Source organism: Haemaphysalis longicornis, unplaced genomic scaffold, assembly GCF_048455015.1.
Source record: "Haemaphysalis longicornis isolate Haplotype H1 unplaced genomic scaffold, Haemaphysalis longicornis Haplotype H1 scaffold_2, whole genome shotgun sequence".
Classification (NCBI taxonomy): domain Eukaryota; kingdom Metazoa; phylum Arthropoda; class Arachnida; order Ixodida; family Ixodidae; genus Haemaphysalis; species Haemaphysalis longicornis.
Window position 1 is genome coordinate 292,740,882 of NW_027526295.1, and position 21,694 is coordinate 292,762,575.

General features: G+C 53.1%; 2 protein-coding genes across 3 annotated transcripts in view; one reads left to right on the forward strand and one right to left on the reverse strand.

Annotated features, from left to right (window-relative positions):
• Positions 1 to 3,727, reverse strand: part of LOC144170966 (uncharacterized) — a 58,847-nt gene extending 55,120 nt beyond the window's left edge. The window contains exon 1 of the mRNA XM_077700952.1: positions 3,572 to 3,727. Coding sequence (XP_077557078.1) covers positions 3,572 to 3,727 — 156 coding nt within the window. The remainder of the gene's footprint in view (positions 1 to 3,571) is intronic.
• LOC144170858 (neural cell adhesion molecule 1-like) overlaps positions 1 to 21,694 on the forward strand; it is an 871,116-nt gene that overhangs the window by 101,250 nt on the left and 748,172 nt on the right. The window lies entirely within an intron of this gene.

Consider the following 21,694-nt stretch of genomic DNA (forward strand, 5'->3'; position numbering starts at 1 on the left):
CCCACATTTGCATGTTTCGTAGTGCAGAATAACACTTCGTGGCACACTCTGCCGAAGGCTTTTTCAAGGTCGATCTGCATCATCGCAACGTGGCAGAACGACAAATCACACAATTCCAAGACACTCCGAGCAACATGGGTATTGGTGACAATACTTCGTCCACTAATGCCACACGTCTGATGTGCCCAACTAAGACCGTTAGGACCGTTTGTAACTTTTTGGCTAAAATTTTAATCAGAATTTTGTAATCAACATTCTCTAACGTGATCGGGCGGTAGCCATTCACTGACTGCAGTTTAGCCGGATCATCACATTAGGGTAATAAAACCGCATATGTTCGGGAAAATGACACCGGGAAAATGTCATTCTCATATGCTTCTCTGAAAAAGTTGAGCAAAATCAGTAAAACTGTATCGTTGAACGCCTTGGAAAACTCCGCACTTATACCACCCGGTCGTGGCGTTTAACCCCCTGCAATTTGTCTATTGCTTTTTCACTTCGCTGAGAGTAGGCGGCTGTTCTAAACCTTCTCTCACGTCATCTTCTAACTGCGGTATCAACAGAAAAAAATAAAAAAAATCTCTTCTGAAATCTTCTATTCGTGGTGCACACTGACCAAACAGTTTCTCATAATGCTCCACAAATGCTTTTTATATGTTTTTTTTTCTTCCCTTCTAAGTGCTCCGCGAAAAACACGTTCAGTGATTTTATTTCTTTGTGCATATTTTCTTTCGCCGCCTAACGCTCTTTTAGTGGGTGTTTCCCCGGCAAAAAATCTTTCGCCACGGGCACGCATTGTGGCTCCCTGATAACGAAGTTTATCTATTGCCTCTAGTTTTCTTTTTATAGCTGCTATATCTTCGCCAAATAAACCCGGAATTTCACTCTCTAGTACAAGTAGCTGATGTAGATTATTGCGCAGTTTTTCTTCCGCTGCTCTTTGTAGCCGTCTTAAGGTGGTTTACCGGGATATTGCACACAGATTTACGTCCTGCTTTATTAATTCCCGTTTTTCTGCCCGGGAAGGATCCACTGCGCTTTCGTGCTAAACGAAAATTCTCTCTAGTTTTTCTTTAAACCCGGATTGATTTGATTGTGGGGTTTAACGCGCCGACGCAACGCAGGCGATGAGGCGCGCCGTAGTGGAGGGCTTCGGATTAATTTTGACCACCTGGGGTCTTTATCGTGCGCCGAAATCTCGTACACACGGGCGTTTTTGCTTTTCGCCTCCATCAGAAAAGCGGCCGCCGCGGCCGGGAATCGAACCCGCGACCTCGTGCTCAGCAGCGCAACGCCTTAGCCACTGAGCCACCGCGGCGGGTCTTTAAACCCGGAGTCTTTCAATATTCTACAATTTAATTTCCACAGTTCCCAACCAAATGTGTTGCCCTCTTTTCTGCCACCTACCATGAATGACACGAGGCAATGATCACTGAAAGATACATATTCTTTACGCTATAGTTCGAACACATTGGCACCAGGTTCAAGCTCACGTATACGCTCTGTCCAGGCGAGCGTCGCTTGCGCCTTGGACATGCGTAAATCTTGAACCGTTCTCTCTTGACGCAATGTGAGCAACGTCTTTCATTTCATGGCATTCTAAAATTTCGTAAAGAAATTCGGCGCTTCGATCTCTCTGGCGAAACTCACCTATTCGGGCTTCTCTCGTACAAATGCAGTTAAAGTCTCCCAAAAGAAATATATGTTTTCGTAATTTAGGTAGGTATCAATGTCCTGAAAAAATCCTTCTGGTTCTTGTATTTGGTTTGGAAAGTAATTACAGAGCACCCGAAATCCATCTCCGTCAAATAGACAGCCACATATAACTAATCTACCAGACTCGCCGGAATGAACATTTTTAACAAACACGCTGCTTGCTGGTCTCAGAAGTATTCAACACCTTCCCAAAGTTCCAACAGCGTGACTTACGCACGCGTTAAAACTGTTCCCTAATGTAGTGACCATGCTGTCAGTCTGGTTCTCTGCCTCATTTTTGGTTTATTTTACGCACAGAACGTCGAGTTCCTTCGCAATCATGAGGCGCTTCAATTGGCATAGTTTCCGCCTGGCACCTAGCCGGCGCAGGTTCAGGGTACCTATGCTCAGAGACATTTGTTTTTTAGATGCAACGCATCTCATGCTCGCCCCTCTGTCCTTCCTGCGTCTGTCCGGCGTTGTCCGCACAGCTACGCCTCTCCTCCTCTCCTCTCTCCGATAGCGAACACTCTCTCCCAAACAGCTGCGGGTTGGCGCAGCGCGCTCTCACTCCGTTGCTAGGCGCCGGTGGGCGGCGCTGCGCATGTGCAGTACTCTCTCTCTCTCTCCGCGCTCTCCTCTCCTTCGGGCGCTGTGAATATAAAGCGGCATGCCGCGCTCCGACAGTCTCAGTCGACGGTCGTCCGCGTTACGCTTGCACTCTCTTGCAGTACTCGTGCACTTTACGGACCACAAGGCACTCATTCTCGTCTGCAATAAAGACCGTACCTGAGCATACGTGTACTGCATGTGCATTGCATGGTGAAAATGGAAAATTTACGCCCGCCTCCCCTTCGCGTGAGAATCCCTGCTATAAGCGTAATCAATACGATGGAAAACGCCAAGGGAACCCCCTATGAGATGCGTTGCATCACACCAGGGTTCCCGCGAGGGGAGGTGGGCGTAACTTTTTTTTTAAAACGTCCCTACACTAGCGGTAAAAAGACTGAAAACACTGTCATCAAATAAGGAAAACTTGCAACGCGATGTGCTTCCGCGCGTTGTTCTAGCTCTAGCTGACGCCCTGGAAGATCTTTCGGGGTTGACCCCCCTCCTCACCCCCCCCCCCCGCCTATAGACAACACAAGAAACCTTTTCACGTTTGCTGCACACGTGAACAGCACACTTCGCCAGTGTCCGTCGACGCACGTTTGTTGTTCGTCCTTTGCTTGGTTCTTCACCATTGTGGCTATCACTTGACATTTCTAGGCGCTCGGTGTGGCGGGACTTTGAGCTTGGCTTCGGGTATCGCACGCCGCCCTCGTCCCGACTTTGGCGGGGGCTCTCCGACGGCTTCGCTGGATTCGTGCTCCTCGGGGCCGCTTTCTTCTCGCTACAGCTTGGCTGCCGCATAAGCCTCATTGCTGGCTTCCACCTCCATTATGTCGGGCTTGCAGTCGTCGTCCTCGCTAACCGTCACCGCGGCGCGTTCAACACAGCCCGCGTTTCCTCTCACGGTGACTCCAGACTGCACGGCACGCTTTCCTGTCTCTCGCTGCTGATATCCTTCGCGAGCCTCTCCTCGTTGCCTCGCGTCGGATGGCCGCTTTCGCCGTTCCCGCCGTCGCCTGATGCTTTGTTGATTTCCTCCGCTTCCGCGTCAGCTTGGAGAAAACCGAGATGAACAGCGATGTTGCGGTGACGGCGTAGGTCCTTGCTCACTGTTGAGCCTTGTGTCCGAAGCGGCGGCAGACACTGCACCGGGGGACGCGGCAGTCTTGCCTGATGTGTCCGATCTGCTCACAGCGGACTTCCTGCGGCGGCCTACCTGGGACCGCGACAAGTGCTGGTGCTACTCCTGCCTTGAGTTGCACGCCTGCACGCGCCACTTCTCCCTCGTGAGCTCGGTCACCCAGCCGTAGGGCTGGAATGCTTTCTTGATTTCTTCGTCTGGCACATTGGGCAGCACCCAATGCAACTTGACGCGAACATCTCGGTCGCACGGGTCAATCACGAGGCATTTCCGCCCCATTCCCCCTTGTCTCCTGAGTGACGCCAATCTTCGCAGCTTCGGCGTTGTTAAACCTCGCGGCCCATACATGGTTCACCTGGTAGGGACCAAGCGATACAACGTTGCCGAAACATTCAGTTGCTGTAGCGCGTCTCGTAAGTCTTCCACGCAGCATGCGAGCCCCTTGACATCAAAGTGAAAAAAGACAGTATGATTAACGACTGAAACGGTTGGTACAGTTGGCAGCACGACAGCGTAATTTTCATCTTCCCCCCTGTTACCGTGGGCCGGCTGGTCCGCTCAAGCTCTGTCAGAGCCCGACATCACACGTCCGTTTACCGCGATGGCTGGAAGTGGACCCTGAGCCATGAGGTCACGCCCGGGCAGGTGTACGAACGCGCCTTATGTCCTTTCCTCTCGTTCTTCAATACACAACAGTTGCGAAACTCCGCCTCCTAATCCGGGCGGCTCAGGATCCCCCGCTCCGTTGAAGCTGAGGGGCAAGCGCAGTGGCGCGCCTTTAGGAGACAACGTAGCTAAACAATTATTATTCTATTTTTTTTTTTGTAAAATAAAGCTTGCTTTTCAAATGAGAAGACATTATAATGGGAAATCTACTTCTGTTTTTTCGTCTTTTCTTTTTATGACTTATGGCAGCAGCCGCGAGCACTTGAGTATTACTTGAACTTACTGCCGACAGACGACAGGCTAGACAACTTTCTCAGTGCTTGCTCCGGGTCAGGGGGGCAACCGAAGACCAGCTTTGGATACATGGGGCCTAAGGGAAGTTTCGCAACTGGTGTGTATGCAGTAACTCGGCTTCTCTCTAACGTGTCCATTATGATGGCGCTGCCGTCTAGGAGAGGTGAAGCGAGGTAGTGCGTCATGACGCTAATGAGGGGCGATAGTTGGCGCCTCGATAGGGCAGCGTGTAGCAGCGAAGCGGCTGTGTTTACCCGTCCGCCGCCGCGTTTCTCAAGCTGAGCTCGTCGCAACGCAAGCGCCTGGCGTACACGCCACGGAGCAGGACCAGTGTGGTCGCACCTTTTCCTAAGCGACCCGCCAGCAGGACGTCGCTCGGCAAGCACACGCACAAGACTGCTGCCGACCCGCATACCATGCTCCTTTCGCTGTAGCCTACTGTGAATTCGCCAAAGGATTCGCTGACAACCCGTTCGGTTTCGTTCGCACGGTTTGCGAGCGCCTGGGGTTTCAATCGGATTTACGCGATGCTCCGGCGCGTGTAATCCAGTGTCCAATGTTGATGCGTCTAACGGTGCCCTACTGACGAAATATAAATAGCGGTGTGCAATTTCACATCGATGCACAATAAACATTCAAATGCACCTCTGAAGGCACATTTCACTGTCGTGTTTTGCCGATTTCTATGAAAGAAGGATCAACCACATTTTTTGGTACCATTCGTGTGGACGGATGAAGACGATGGTCATTTTTCGCATTTCATAAGACATGCAACATTTTATTTATTTATTTATTTATTTATTTATTTATTTATTTATTTATTTATTTATTTATTTACTGTTTAGAACATACTGCTAGCCTCTTAGTGGAGGCTTTTGCAGGAATTCAGTGATAGATTCAAAGCAATAACATACAACTCGCTAAGAGAACGACACAGCTCACTTCGCGTTTACAGAAATGTAGTTGAAAAAGGCAAAGGGAACCAGTAAAAGTAAGTCATAAAAATAAGACACTGATGTAGGAAATTTGCGGCAATACCCGATTCAAGATTCTGTAATATTGAATTTTGTCAACCAACATTCACCATGGGGGACAAAGATGAAGACGTGCGAGCAATACAATAAGGAAGCACACAAACGCATAGATATGTGCACAAAAATGACGGTCTGAGAACGACAATGGATAATTGTCGCTGGCAATGCTCAGACACGGCCCACGATTGATACTGCCGACATAAAAACATCGAGGTTTCTGCATGTAACCACGTTATTGAGCAGTGCGTTGCAATCTCGGATCGCCGGGGGGGGGGGGGGGGAGACAATGGGTGCTTGAACGTGTCTGTGTGGAATCTCTATTAACCGCGAGTATGTTTAGAAAACCGTTATTTTGCGTGTCCGCAGTTAAAAATACCAAGAAAATGGCGAGCGCACGCGAGCGCGTGCCTCGCAGCGGCCGCCCGGCAGCTAAAAAACCAAGAAAATGCGATTGCTGAGAAACCGGCGCACAGCCGGTTTCTCTCTCAAACGGTAATAAATAAACCGTCCATCCTTAACGGCGTGTAATGAAGGCGCCTGCCTTTGCGCGAGCTCTGCCCTGTTCCTTAGCGGCTTGGCTTTCTATCGGGAAACTCGAGTGGCTTCGAACTGTTGCCACTTCGTTCTTGCTTTTTTTCTTAACGCACTCCAAGGAATCCAATGACCACCACTGGCCGAAGTAAGCTGTAGCAAATCGCTCGGTAGCTTCAAGACATGAGTCCGTTCGGCGCGCACAAGTCATCCCCTGTTACCGCCATCCCCCATGTAATGATGACAGCGTCGATAGACCCCGTCGGGACGATGACCCTCCTCCCTTCTCCTGGTTTTGTTGTCCCCCATCCGTCGGCCGAGTGGCAGCCCTTTGGGACGACCTTGCCGGCGACCTTCGTCGCAGCTGGCTTTCTCCCGACCTTCGGGGTCGGCGGACAGGGGGGAGCGGGGGTCAAAACCCTGATTGGCGGATGCGCTGACGTGGGCAGGCGGCTTTGCTTGCGCCCTGCTCGCGCATCCCTTGATGAGTTTGTCGAGAGCTGCGACTGCGAGCGGTCGCACGAAGACGCGCTCCCGTGGCGGTTTCGGGGCGCCAGGACCCTACGCACCTTTAAGCCAACCGTGTGGCGGTTTGGCAACTTTTTGCCTTCGGGCCCCCACCAGGGATCGTGCCGCGATACCCCCCTTTGTGCGCTGCGGCGCCTCCTAATTGTAATCCAGTTTTCCTTTTGTCTTATGCATGCTTCATCGTCTGTGTAAATACGTGTAAATAGACTTCTTTTTCTTCATCATCTACTTGCCTCGTCTCGTCATCGGGTCCTTCACCACCCTCCACGACGGCACCAACCACCTCCTTCAACGAACCAAACGTTACTCCCCATTTACATATCGCCACCCGTCAAAACCAAAACACTTGAAATGTGCGAGTCATATAGGAACACCGATTGGCAGATGGGAAACAATTGGCAGTGGGTTTGGGATTTATATTTAGGCTATCCTCGAAGCTTCCGAGGCCGGTGAGTTATACAAGGAGCTGCAGAGTGGTATCGAGAGTGGCAGGCACTACGCGGAACCAGCAGGGCTGCTCAGCAGCTGAGTAGACAACTCTCTACAGCTGCTACTGGATCGTTGTGTTGATTCTGTTTGGGTAGTGCGTTGTAAAAATGGGCTGGTGAAATTGAGATCAACGTTGCACCTTCAAATGCTGCGTAAAAATATCGCAAGAGCTCTATGAGGAGCATTCCCTGCGAAGGGAAGAAATATTCAGTTGGCCTTGGCAAGGAGCGGAGTGTGTGCGGGAAGGCGTCAACACGAGTGAGAGCTTGCGACGTCGAAAAGTCTGTTCACGGCCAGGTGACCGGTCCATAGCAACCACCAAGGCATAATGACTATTACAGCGCACTCGTGTGTGTGGGTGTTTGTGCGTGTGCGTGTGCGCTCGTCCATGTGTGTGTTTGTGCGTGCTTGCGCGTGTGTTCGTGTGCGTTCGTGCGTGCGTGCGTGTGGGTGGGTGAGTGGGTGGGTACATGCGTGCGTGCGTCCCGTGTGGTGGTGGTTCTTGTCGCAGCGCTCATCTTGCAGTTACGTTTTTGGCGGAAAAAGGCATGTCGTACTTGTCCAAGACCCAGGGCAGTCCGAAACCTGCGACTTCTACTGCCGGCTCTAACATGAGCTGAAATGGGGCCATTTCGGCGCAGCGACTTATAGGAAGCATTGGAGAAGGCAGCCGCCGTCCACCAGTGTTACGAGCCACAAAGACAACGTCTCCGTTGGTGCGTAGTTCTTCGAATGGGATAATGTGCATTTCAAAAATGAACACAAATCATGACTGGCGGGAAATCAGACTCCTTACTTTTGTGCCACGCTGGCGGCTGTTTCAGTGCAAGCACAGCGGCCGCTTCGCTGCACGTTTCTCTACAAGCACAAGGCGCATCAAGATAGCCGTCCACGGCTTTGTATTCCGGGTTGCAGCATCGCTGTTGTTCCAGCGTCGAGCGCGATTCGCGCTTTCGGGATGCAAAATTCATCGCGACTGGGTAGCGTCGCGAACACGGCCAGGCGCAGCGAGGCGGTGCAAGAAGAGAGAGTGCGGGCCAAGTCAATGATAAAAAGGTCGGGTTACGCACGGTCGCGGCAGCCGCCAGGCGTCATAAATACTTGAAGCGCGTTCGCCGGAGGCATTATGCGCTCGGTGCCATGTATAATGCATTCGGTGCCCAAGGAGACGCGGCGGCCATGCTTAGGTTCGGAGCGACCAAATAAGCCCGAGTGCGCGGATAGCTTTCTTAGCCCAAGGTCCATTACGGGATCCTCGCGTGCCTACGCTCATCGGAGCCCACGGTCGCCGTCCTCGCGGACGCGGCCAAGCGGAAGCAAAAAATGCACGGGAAGGAAAGAAGAGCCAGACTCGAGAAAGAACGGCCGCTCGTTCGATGCCGAAGCGCATCGTGGTCCGTTTCTCGCTTGCTTCCTTCCAAAGCTTGCTTTCCCTCTCTCCAAATGGCCACGTGGGGGGGGGGGGGGGCGCGCCTCGCAAAACGATTTAAATCTACTTTCCCTCCAGGTCCGCACTCAGCTTCGTCCAACGAAGGCCGCCTAGAGCGCTTCTCCTCTGCAATTCTTCCTTCTTTCTGTTCTCTGCTGGACGACCGTTGTAGTAAGCGTGCGTAGTGCGTAACCCCTTTTTGTTTTCCTGCCTCTATCGCTCGCTTACACGCATTTTCGTCTGATTTTGCTTTCCTCGTTTACAGCGTGCCCCTGCGTTTCCATCCGCCCTCCATAACTCAACCACGGCCGCTCAGGAGAGAACGAGCGCACCCGTCCACACTGGTCGTGTCCCAACGAAGCAATTCTGTCTCCTTTCGCGAGCGCGCCGCATCGCCAAACCTTGGTTGCTCTCGTCTCGTCTGCGGCTAAGAAGAACGTGCCGCCAAAGCCGCGTCTCGTGCAACGCGACGTGCAGCTGCACGAGGGAACTGAATGCACCCCCCCCCCCCTTGAGCAAACCGTCTCGGACTTTTGCGCCACTCTGTAGCGAATGCACATCATTCCCCGAGCAAGGAAGCTAGAGCACTGCCCGGGCCTGATTTTAAGGCCCGGGCCCGGCCCGAGCCCCCTTTGTGTAGCCCGAGCCCGACCCGGGCCCATATTAACACGTAGCCCGGCCTCGGACAGGGCCCGTCGTCCATTTTTCAGCCTAGGCTTGTGTGCGGGACCGGGCCGGGCTTAAAAGCCAAAGGTTATTTTTTTTATTATTACATTTGGTTGAGTGTCTTCGTAGAGGGCAATATGACGGACCATCTATTCTGTACATGCACATCAGGAAGTGAAATGCAAAAAAAATCACGCCATATCCACGGAATGAATGATGATAAGTTGGGCGAAGCTCGAGAGGGGGAGATCATCGGTAACCGTAACTCTCCCGTGAAAGTTCGCCCATTACATCATTAAGAAAGACGTAAGACTGTGTGCGTACATTGTACAAATCAACTTTTATTTTCGGAGTCAATGCTCCCAGGCCCAGACCTGGTGAAAGACCCCGCGCCATCGAGGACTACCCCGCACCTCCACCACAATTTGTCACGTAGGATGGGACACAACGGTAAAGAAAGAACTTTTATTTAGGGCGAACTTGTGCCAGAACAAGACGAGAAGAAACGAGCAAAGGTCCTTGCGTCTCGTTCGATCTCCGAGAACGACTGCCTGCGTTCGTGGCGTGATCTCTTGCGTGATCTCCCCCTCGCAGTGCACGTGTGCTCGCGCCTCCGTTGGCGAACACAGACAAGCTCGCGCTCCCGGTGCCGAGTTTGCGCTGCCGGTTGCAGCCTGTTCTTGCGCGTGCAACGCGGCCCACTTTGCGACATCTCCGAAAGCATGCGGCGGTCACGTACCACGAGACACAAGGGATGGACAGACCCATGACTTAAGGAGCTTCGCCCCTAAAAAGATATTACGGTTCACAAGCGGGCGTACTTTAGCATGTACATGCGCTACACGAGTTTTTGAAAGGACATTTGACTCAGATGGCCTTCGAAATTTCGAATGCTATTCGAACTGGAAGGAGTTCTACCAGTCTGCACGACTATTCCCGAAAGCAGTTGAAATTTTCCGCGTTCACCCTCCATGTTTTGGTTCGCCACTCGTGTGCCGTTTCGATCACTTAAAATCACAAAAGAGTTAAGTTTAGAGTTAAAATGGGCCAAAAAACAATTATTAGTTACAAAATTGATTATAAACTTCATACATGAGAAAAACATGAACAACGTAGGCAGTTTTTTTTTCGTTTTTCGCGCCGCCGGTGTTGGGAGTACCAAGCTACCTTGTAATCGCAGTCTAAGTGACAGTAAATAAAAACAAATAAAAAGTGATCAAGGGCGAGCTTTTCAAAAAAGAGGTTCTCCTAGTAAAGAATTATTTTTGTAAATGCGGTATGCAGAAACTGCGTGAGAGAGTACAAGCGTTCGCGTTTCACAGGTCTTTGAGATTCCCAAAGGCCGGTTGTCATGCTCTTTTGACCCAAACGGAATTTAAACCAAATGCTTTGAAAAATGCTTTGAACAATGATTGTGTTCCCCTGAGCATCCGAATGCGCACGCACTGCTCTCCGTTCGAAGTTCTCAGTGTACCCCCCGGAAGAGGGGAAAAAGTCCCGCCATCTCCTCGAAGTGAATGATGATGAGAGGGGCGAAGCTAAAATGCTTATCGGTAAAACCGTGAAACATTCGCCCACACATCATATAAAGACTCGACACGTTGTTATAGGTCTTCTTGACGGCGCGCACCATCTGAATGAGTTAAAGTCATAAGGCGCGTTCGTAGCCATGCTCGCGTCTCGGTTTGTAGCGCAGTGGGAAGAGCGCCATGTACCTCCCGTCGCGGCCAGAGAGTCGTGAAATCGAAACCAGGCGCCGCCGCGTCAAGACCACCGCTTGTCGCTCGCAAAGCTTGAGACATCCCACCGCTCCGTTGACGAGCCCGTCGACGACGTCGATGTTTGTGGTGATCATGTAGGGCTTGTTCGGGACGATGAGAATCTCCATGGGTAAGTTGGCAAATTCGGTGTGTGACATTTTAGCCACCTTGGCCGTCGCCTTCTGCGGAGCGTCTTGTGTCGCGTACCCCCGGTACGTGTCTTGAGCTCGCAGACGACGAACGACAACCTCTTCTTCTTCCTCTCCTCCTTGTTGGGTAGCAACGAACGCGTTGAACGTTTTAACCTCTTCGTCCAATCTTTGGTTGGCCAATCCCTAGGGGCATCCTGCCACAGTCATCATCAGCGGTATGTACAGGGTGTTGGGACAATAATTGGAACACTTTAAAATTTTTTCCTGAGCGAACCGCCGCTCTTTTCGCGCTCAACCTTGCCACGAAGGTCGCAATTTGTGGTCTATTTTGTTTGATACCGGGAGCAAAGATGGTAGTTACCTGTGTATTCTGAAAATAAATAAAAACGATTTTCGCCTATGGGAAAATGGCGGCTGATTTGGACGTGCGAGTCAGCGCAAGTTGATGTTGGAACGACGGAACCACCTGCAGAGTGAAACGCATGTTTGGGATTCACGTACGGAGCCAAATGGTGCAGCAGACGATCAGAAAATGCACCTAGAAATGTGCTAACAGACGATGAGAAAACCCGGTTTTTTAGGCTTGCACGTCCAAATCACCGCCATTTTCCCATAGGCAAAAATCGTTTTTATTTATTTTCAGGATAAACAGGTAAGTACCGTCGTTGTTCCCGGTGTCAAACAAAATAGATCCCAAAATGCGACCTTCGTGTGAAGTTTGAGCGCGAACAGAGCGGCGGTTCGCTCAGGAAAATTGTTTAAAGTGTTCCAATTACCGTCACAACACACTGTACACGGAGCTACGAGGGACGGGACAGGGCCCGAGCAAGAGGAGCTTCGCCCCTAAAACTGAGGGAAAGCTAAAAGGCGGATTCCCCCGGTGCACGCACGATCAGAGCAGGCGCCCGTCGTTCGGACGCAACGGTGCACCTGCAGAGGCGGCGGCGGCGGCGGGACCACCGTGGGGAGAATCGGCCAAAGGGAGGCTAGCGGACCAGCTGCAGTCGGCGCAGAATTATCCGCCCATTCAGGGAGCTCTGCTGTTCCGACCGGCAAAAGCGGCCCGCCCCTGAGATGCGCCTAGTCCCGGCGCAGCCGAGCGGAAAGCTCCGGGTGCCCACCATCTGGATGTATGCCCTGTTTATGAAAACATGAGGCCGCGCGCTCTGTGCTGCCAACGCGCAGGGGAAAGGAGGCGGCGTGGCGTCAGTGTCGCTCCCCTATCCCGCCGCCATTCCCCGGTTTTGGTCTGCTCGGGCAGTTTATTTTCGGCCGCCCGCTCATCCCTGCTGTCGGCCTCCGTCCAACGGCCGGGGCTGGTCCCCAATCTGGTTAAAGACAGCCTCGATAGCCCTGCTGACCAGCGCTCCGTAATTGCCGAACGCCGAGTGAAAAGGAGGCGAGTGGCGTTAGGCCCAGCTTGCAACGCTGCTCTGTGAAGCGGTGGGACGGTGGACGCCATCATACCGGCCGATTCGCTTAGCCGCTCGTCGGTGGAAAGAGCGGGGGATGCACGGCGGTGCTGCTGGCTTGCGTGCCCTTCGTGGCCCGCATTAGCTGCAGGGGAGCGCCGCGAAGTGCCCATGTGCCTCCGAGCAGCAGGGAAATCAACGCCTTCACGACTCAGCTGAATTCCTGTTTCGATGACGAGGTGTGTGAACGCGGTGGAACGCGTGTGCGGGCGCTGGGTTCCGATCAATGACATTTGTGAGAGTAAAGAACACACTCTCGACTAGACAGTAAGTTTGCATTAGGCAAAACTCGAAATGAACACACACAGCAATAGTGTGCAACACACTAACGATGGGAAACCGCGTTTACGGGCCAGCAAAAATCAGAAAAGAGTTCCAACAAACGAAGAACGATACGCAGTGCGTGTTTGTCACTTGCGTGGGTCCCCGCGCACCTCAAGTTTGAGGAGTGTAAGGTCCACTTATGAGTTAGCGGCCAGGTGCCCGGGCTGCGCGTGAGAACGCGCCGCTCTGTCTGGCGACGTAGCACTGCCGACACTGCGCTGCAGCCACCCCTAATTCGTCGCGGCGTGCGCGGGAGACGGATTGTCTGGCCCTTCGCATTCCTCAAGGATAATCCCCCATTGAGAGGGCAGACGGCGGCGCCGGATTCCAGGAACGCCTGCCGGACCCGCTGGGATTACCGGCGTGTCTCTATTGTTGTCGCGTCCTGGTCAGCATGACGCACTGTCGCCGCCTTTCGTTTTCACCCCGCGGGGTCGCTCGAACTTGCTCGTCTACGAGCGTGCCGTTGACCCGAAGGTGGCGGCGCCTCAATGAATATTCCGTGGCGTGCTGAGTGACAGCTGTCTACATGTATTCGGGCACTCCCATACGCGTGTACGAACGCTACAGGGGCGTTCCCGAGAGAGGGTGATCTCGAGGTTTTAAAAGGCCGAACTTGGCCGTTGGAAATCGTTCTCGTCTGAGCGCTGAGCTGGCAGTTCCCGGCGAGACAAGGAGTCTCGACCGTTAACGCTAGGTTGGGATTTAGGAGCCCCCTAGTCGAGGTTAAGATCGCGTCGGAGGTTCAGGGTGCAGCGCCGCACCGGGCAACTAGACGGATCTTGCGGCGAGACAGAGTCTCGGCCGTCGTTTCTCGAGCGGTTTGTGTACGCTCCGAGAATAGGAAGAGTTAGACGAAGTTGAGGAGCTCGAGTGATTTGTGCGCACTCGGAGCTAGCTTCTAGCTGAAGTTTGAAGTTTTTCTTTTCATTTCTCATGTACCCAGTTTTCATACTGTAAATAGCTGTACATAAACTTCCGTTTTACTTAATCGACTTCAACGCCTCGAGTTCGTCAATTCGACCGGAACTTCAACACCATCACCCAGCCAGCCTCCTGCCAAATCAACCGGAGCCCGGGCGATTGGGTTCCTGATCGACACCGGACTTCGGGGAAACGATCTTCACTGGCGCAGTCGACAGGATTTGGCAGAAGAAATCACCAGGCCACAACCAGGGGCAGCAAGCGGACGCAAGCCCGCCTTCATCGGCAGCAGCCGAGCTCCGCGCGGAGTGGAGCGGCAGAGCTAAGCCAGCGCACGGAGCCAGCGACGCGGCAGCCGACCACCGAATGTGCGGGTGAGTGGGATTTCTTGCGCTTCGTTGTGGCGGTGTAGGCTGAGTCTGGGGTTGCATGGTAGTCACGCGGAGCATGCTCGCGAACATGGCGGACGGAAACGGAAATGGTCAGACGCATGAGGCACCACCTCAAGGAGGAACAGCGGCAGGAGGGGTGGTCCAAGCGGAGTCCGAAACAATGATTATTAGGCGAATGGAATTGGAGTTTCAAGAGCGAAAGAGAAAAGCAGACCACGAATTCGAAGAACGAGAGAGAAAAGCAGCGCACGAATTCGAAGAACGCGAGAGAAAAGCAGCGCGAGAATTTAAAGAGCGCATGGAAAAGCTGAAGCTCGAATCTGAAGAGCGGTTGCGAAGGTATGAGTTGGAGCTGGAGCTGCGAAGGCAGACGCCCTTGTGCTCGGACACCCGCGAGCAGAAACAATGGGGCACAGACCCAGCTAGTTGTATAGCGACAGCGAAGTTGAATGGTTCCGGCCAGTGTTTGGAGGTTGTACATTGCGATGACAAAGCAAGCAGCCGTGACTCCCTACACGAGGTTAGCATTTCCGCCGATGTCGAACGCGCGGAGATGGGCATTGGGATGAGGAGCGACGAGGTAGGCGCGGCCGGTGATACCGTAGAGCGGTGTAATGAAGTGATGCTCGAACATGGCGAGCAGCCCCGCAGGCAAAGTTTGGGGATGGAGCTGCAGCGCATAAGGCAAAACCCGTCTAGCGGGCCCAGTTATGCACTGACAGCAAAGTTGAATGCGGGCAGCCAGTTTTTCAACTTGAAGCCGCGCGAAAACGAGATAAGCGGCCGCGGCTGCGCACGGGTGGCGAGCGGCTCTGCCGGGAACGGCTGCATGGAAAGAGAAGCGAGCGCGAGGAGTGTTCCAGCGAGCGCGTCCGGTATAGGAGCAGAGTCAGAGGGTAGCCCCGTTGTTGCGAGTGTAGAGCCGCCAGCTGCTTTTGCACCGGATGCTGCGCTAATGCATGCTGGACTTGCTGGCACGGGCAGTACCCAAATTCTAATCGGTGGACCGGAGGAGGCTGGAGTCGCGCAGGAAAGTCTTGGGGCCCGCCGCGCTCCCAATTACGCTCGAAAGTTGCACGAGAAAGCGAACTCCGTGTCGGGCGTTCAGGAGCTCGCCCAGATTAGAAAGGAGATAGAAGACGAGAAAGCATGTGACGAGACGGAGCGAAAGGGAGACGGAGTCTACGATCAGGCTGAGGAAAAGCAGGAGTTAAAGACGGATAAGAGAGCTGAGAAGGTAGACTGGGTTGAACATGTAAAAAAGGGAAAAGGAAGTGAGAGAGAACGCGAAAAGACGGAGGATGAGGAGCTCAGAACGTTTGAGGAGGGTAAGAACGATACGGAGATGTCGCGTGGGTTTGGTAGTCTTGATGGTGAGAGTGTAACCGAGGAGGCCGATGGAGAACATGAGAACGCATGCGTGGAGACTGCGAAACCAAGAGTGAGTGCTCCCGAGGAGGTTGCGAAGGAGAGGGAAAAACCATGTGAGGAGGCAGCTACAGTTGACACAGAGGAACGAGACACAATCGGCGATCTCGCGGAACCGGTGTCTGAGATGGAGCTTCGTAGCTTTAGTGTTGGTTGCGGCCATTACCGAGATTTAGTCGGGAGCCGCGCTGGATGGGTCGACGCACTAAGTTCTGCGAACTGTCAGTGTGTCACAGGCGCGGGCTCTGAGTTGTGGCGGGATGAGTGCGGGCTGGGACGGCTGAAAAACTGTCTTGGTCAGGCCGCTGCTCAGAATGCACATAGCGTGCACGAGCGGCTTTTGGTAATGACAGGTGCTTGTGAGGTCGTTGTTTTGGGGCAGTCTGTGCGTAGGGGAAAGAATGATCCCGAGAAGGTCGTCGCGTTCGCGGGCTGCCATTGCGCTCCAGCATCAACCCTGCGCTCAAGCGGCCAGCGCGCAGCATTGCCTTACGTTGGGGCATTGGAGAGGCATGGCCACTTGGCCTATTGGACAGGAAGCGAAGTCGCATTTTGCGATACCACTCCGTCTTCCCCGAAGTTGTGTTCGCCTCATGGGGCTAAATTGTCGAGACTTGCGTTGACATTGCAACGCTTCGCGGTCTGGATCATCTGCAGAGGGGGCGGGAAGTACGCGAATGCACTCCCCTGCTTTCAGATTGTTGCTTGGGGAGGCCAGTATTGAATTGCCTCCGAGCCTTAACACCGCCACGACGGACGTGAACGTTCCCGTTCACCCGTCTTTTTTCGTTGGTGGTGTGTGTGTGTGTGGGTGTGCCGCGGTTGTGCGTGACGAGATGCCTTGAGTGCTCGATCCGTGCACCGAATTGATCGACCCGCGCACCGAACTGAACTTTCTGTGCACCGCAAGTGAGCGAAAGCACAGCTGAACATTCTTGAAGGAACGTTATCATGCTACGCCGTCACGGAGAACATTTGCGCGCGTGCGCATAGTGGCAATGCAAACTTTCTTAACGTTTTATTTTTGTTGACTGCAAAGTTGCCCGTGTTCTTTACCAGTTCTTATCTCTTTTGTTCTTGTTGTCGAGTGCCGGAATGATTGTGCGTGTTTGCGGTTATAGCGCGCATCAGTGTTATAGGTTGAGTTGTCCCGTTGTTGGTGGCGTTTACGCGCTCCGGAGACACGACCCAATTTCTTTTTACTCGCACTTAGTGTTGTTAGCATTTTTTTGTGTTTTTCCGGGTTGCTAGAGTATTCCGTCCCTGTTGACGGCTAGTGAATAGGTTGTGTTTGTAGTTTAGGTGAAAGCTAGGATCATCTGAACTGCAGAAATAGAAGGGGGCTCATTTGTGGTTATACCTAGCTCCTTCCACGTGTTTTTTGTTTGTTTGTTTGTTTGTTTATCCCGCTGTTATTGCGGAAGGAGAGTTGAAACGAGTGGCCCTTTTAAATTCTTTTCGGATTGACTGAACCAAGAGGCCCAGTAACCCTCTTAAAGGGGGGAGTTGTAAGGTCCACTTATGAGTTAGCGGCCAGGTGCCCGGGCTGCGCGTGAGAACGCGCCGCTCTGTCTGGCGACGTAGCACTGCCGACACTGCGCTGCAGCCACCGCTAATTCGTCGCGGCGTGCGCGGGAGACGGATTGTCTGGCCCTTCGCATTCCTCAAGGATAATCCCCCATTGAGAGGGCAGACGGCGGCGCCGGATTCCAGGAACGCCTGCCGGACCCGCTGGGATTACCGGCGTCTCCATTGTTGTCGCGCCCTGGTCAGCATGACGCACTGTCGCCGCCTTTCGTTTTCACCCCGCGGGGTCGCTCGAACTTGCTCGTCTACGAGCGTGCCGTTGACCCGAAGGTGGCGGCGCCTCAATGAATATTCCGTGGCGTGCTGAGTGACAGCTGTCTACATGTATTCGGGCACTCCCATACGCGTGTACGAACGCTACAGGGGCGTTCCCGAGAGAGGGTGATCTCGAGGTTTTAAAAGGCCGAACTTGGCCGTTGGAAATCGTTCTCGTCTGAGCGCTGAGCTGGCAGTTCCCGGCGAGACAAGGAGTCTCGACCGTTAACGCTAGGTTGGGATTTAGGAGCCCCCTAGTCGAGGTTAAGATCGCGTCGGAGGTTCAGGGTGCAGCGCCGCACCGGGCAACTAGACGGATCTTGCGGCGAGACAGAGTCTCGGCCGTCGTTTCTCGAGCGGTTTGTGTACGCTCCGAGAATAGGAAGAGTTAGACGAAGTTGAGGAGCTCGAGTGATTTGTGCGCACTCGGAGCTAGCTTCTAGCTGAAGTTTGAAGTTTTTCTTTTCATTTCTCATGTACCCAGTTTTCATACTGTAAATAGCTGTACATAAACTTCCGTTTTACTTAATCGACTTCAACGCCTCGAGTTCGTCAATTCGACCGGAACTTCAACACCATCACCCAGCCAGCCTCCTGCCAAATCAACCGGAGCCCGGGCGATTGGGTTCCTGATCGACACCGGACTTCGGGGAAACGATCTTCACTAGGAGCATAGTCATGGCATTTGGCGTTGCGCGGTGAGCTCACGCGTCAGGGTCCACGGCAGCAGTGCTGCCTGTCACGAGCTTCCACTGGCGTCACGAAAGCAGCTGTCGGTGACGGGCCGCTGTCTTCGTCCGAGACGACGTGCTTACAGGGAGGAGCCTGGCCTAGGGTTGTCGGTCGTGAAGGACCTCCGGGGGCGCAGCACAGGTCCGAACGCCCGACCACCATGCGTTCCGGTTTCACTCCACGCACTTCTCTTCTTCCTTCTCTCGTTATTCACGAGCTTGCACACGCTGTCGTCGCTGTTGGCCGGCGCCTTGCACGAGCTCGTGTCCTTCTCTTCAGCGCTCGGAGCAGTAGCCCGGGTTAATCACCTTGGTGCTGCGTGCCTTAGCGTCGTCGTTTCCTTGTGTCTTCCTTTTGCTCACGTGATGTCGCATCACATGTCCGCCCACTTAACCAGGTTTCTTTGAAAAATGCCTCTTCACTGCCCATCACACACAGTCCACCACGAGTTCCCAAAAGCACATTGCCGAGACCAAATAACAGCACACCCCGTTCAATGTCTACACGTGTGCGGGGCCACGCGAATGAAAGAGAAACCAGTCAAAAGTCCGGTTGGCACGAAGTTCGTGCCTTTTCACGCAGTCATGGCGCTGCCATCCGCTGTCTCTTCTTTGCACGTCCCTGCAGGGGTGATCAGGTGAAGCTATCCGTGCAGATGCGAATTCTCTGCCGGTCCGTGAGCATAGCACACGCAGTGCTATATTTCTTCAAGGGCACCTTGAGTTCCGGTCACTTGGATACAGTTCTATGCGGGGGCTGCTTTCACCTCGACACCACCCGAGGACTCTGGGTTCAAAGGCGAGAAGAGGGAGGGCTCTCCTAAGGCGGGACACCATGCAGCTGCTTTTAGGAACGAAGCACCTGAGGGGCTCGGGCTGTCGGCGTCTCCTGTCGTCGGCGTCTCAGGTCGTCACGGTAAATCAAGTTGTCATACGGTGACAAAAAAAAAAACAGGTCTATAATGGATAAAACCGGTTCAATAAAAATAACATCATTTAAAATAATTTAAAATAGAGGAATAATCAGTATTTAATTGCACTATTAACAAAAATCTGTTAGATTTCCTCTGAAAATTGGTTTTAAACGCCAGGTTTTCTCCTGTAAAGCATACTTAGCATGCTGCGGCATTTGATACGAAGACGACTTACGGCCAGTGTATCTCCTATTTAATTGTTTTAATCCGGTTCAACGCAAGGCGCGACTGCTTTTCCCTCTGGTGCTTCTCCGGCCCCCAATCATCGAGCTCCGCGTAGCATGAGGGAGACTTGCCACCTTTGAGTACACTTATACACTGCATGCTTCTTCCCTCCCCAGGTGTCACGTTAGTGGAGATGGCCCGGGATTTTTACGCTCGTCCTCCACCTCGGGCTCAACAGGCCCACGAAAAGTCAAGTGCGATACCAGCAGTTTTGTTTGAACTGTAGTTTCTTTATCATCCACTGACTGAAGTGCCGCGTGCTGTTCCCCCACCCGTAGTCGGAGCAGCGCGACATTTGTTTTCCAATTTCTTCGCCCGCGCGCACTCACGCTCTTTTTCTATTGCGGCACGCTCCTTGTCTAATTCGGCAATCTCTTTGAACGCTTTGCGCTCGCGTGCCTTCGCCTCGCGCTCTACGGCTGTTTCCTCGCGCCAGCGATTTAGCTCCACGAGCTCCCACTCTGTGAGCCATTCGCCGCTGAAGCCTAAACGCCACCCCAGTTAAATTACCTCTTATGTGTCGTCGAGGGTTTTCACGGGCACCCCTAAACAAACTGGTCTCGTGCTGGCGCGGACGCCAATTGTTGTCAGGTTCTGATCAATATTAATTCAGGGGATGAAAAAAAATTTGCTGGCGGTTACGATACTTCCTAATGCGAAATTTGGGAGCAGCTGTTTAGTTGTTTTGTCTGGGCAAAATATGTTGGCGCAGAGGATTTCAGGCCGACGTATATGTGTGGTTAGAGAAAACTTTTATTTTCAGCGTCTGACGAAGCACACGTGCCGGTTGCGTCGCTCATTATTCAGCACGTCTGGCAGCTCGAGCAGCTCTTTTAGCTGCAGCTGCTGACGAAGCATACGACCGGTTGCCTTACTCGCAGTTTAGCACTCCCTCCTGAATGTTGCAGTGCTCTGAGGCAGCACTCACTCGTGGGTTCTCTCAACGGCAGCTGTGGTGAGCCTCTGCGTCGGCGGCGCGAAGCGCGCCTCAGGTAGGGACCGCGAACTGCGTCTTAGAAGGCGAACGCACATCGTCGTCACGCGCACGCCCCCTCACATTTTCACCAAGCTTCGCGCAGACTAGCGTCTCGTGCGGGCTCAGCATACTGCCCCCCCCCCCCCCCCCGCACACTTCCGGAGAAGCGTCTCGCTGAGCCACCGTGGTGAGCCGCCCTGCCCTCACAATTTCGCGACAGTCTCCTCCTGTGCTTTCCTTCACTCTTCGGTCTGGCCATCGTTCGCTTGGCTACAACGACGACGGCGACGCCGCTCAGTCAAGGAAAGGGCTTGACCAAAGAGCCTGCGCCCTAAAACACTCTTGACGTCTCGTTACGTTTGTGTTAGCCAAAACCCGAAATGAACACACACAACAGACAAAAGACAACGAAGAACCGCGGTTGCGAGGCCGCAAGTGGCTGCTGGTTAGCCCACGTCATTTACGCTTGCAGGTATGCTCTGCTTTCCGACACCAGCACTGGATTAGGGTACCCTGCCAACGACAGACGTTCCTTTGTTGCTCAAAGCCAGTGTTGTACGGAACGGTGTTTCAAAAAACGGCGTTCCTGGAACTAGTTCCTTTTTGGAGGAATGGAGGAACGCCACCGTTCCATTAAGGTCGGTGGAACTGTAACGGACGGTAACTCGTTAGGTTTTTGAAGGAACGGCAGGAACGGCGTTACTCCTGCAAACGTTACATCGCTAGGAATTGGTTGTTTTTGATGCCAAAGCTCGAGTACAAAAATCCACAAGTCGCTACTGTGTTTCTCTTCCTATAAGCTGGCCAATTTGCCCGCCGTTCAGCGGAACGTGCTTCCTCGAAGGTCAAAGGCGGAAGTATAACCACGCAGCGGGCCGCAGCTTGTGCTTGCCTTCATGCCGGTTGAGCTTATGTGGCGTTCGACGGGTGAATAGCGCAGCCGCGAAAATTGTTTTCACTTTTTAGCATTTGTCTGGGGAGGCCAGGATGCACGTCTGACCGATAGAATTGTTCCCTGCCGAGGAAAGGTTTCTAGGTCCGAGCGGCGCTGCACGTACCTCGTGAAACCGCCGTATAGTGTCAGGGGTAATCATCGTATTAGTGCGCGTGAGCCGCGGGTGCGTCGTTGTCGAGGGAGTTGCTTTCGCGGTGAGGTCATCCGAAGGGTCACGGGATCGAAGGGTCACCGGGTCACCGGGAATTGTTCAGGATTGCAGGTTTGAACCCCTCAAAGTAAAGCGCGAGCTCGTTGTCGCCATTTTCTCTTCAACATTGCCAACGAAGTGTTTGTCTGTTTGTCTGGTTTGTTTGTCTGTCTGACTCCAAAATCGACATGACACTCTTGCTAAGTTCAAACAAGGGACTTTACCTAGATGCGAATATCTATTCGGGCGTTTTCCCCACTAATT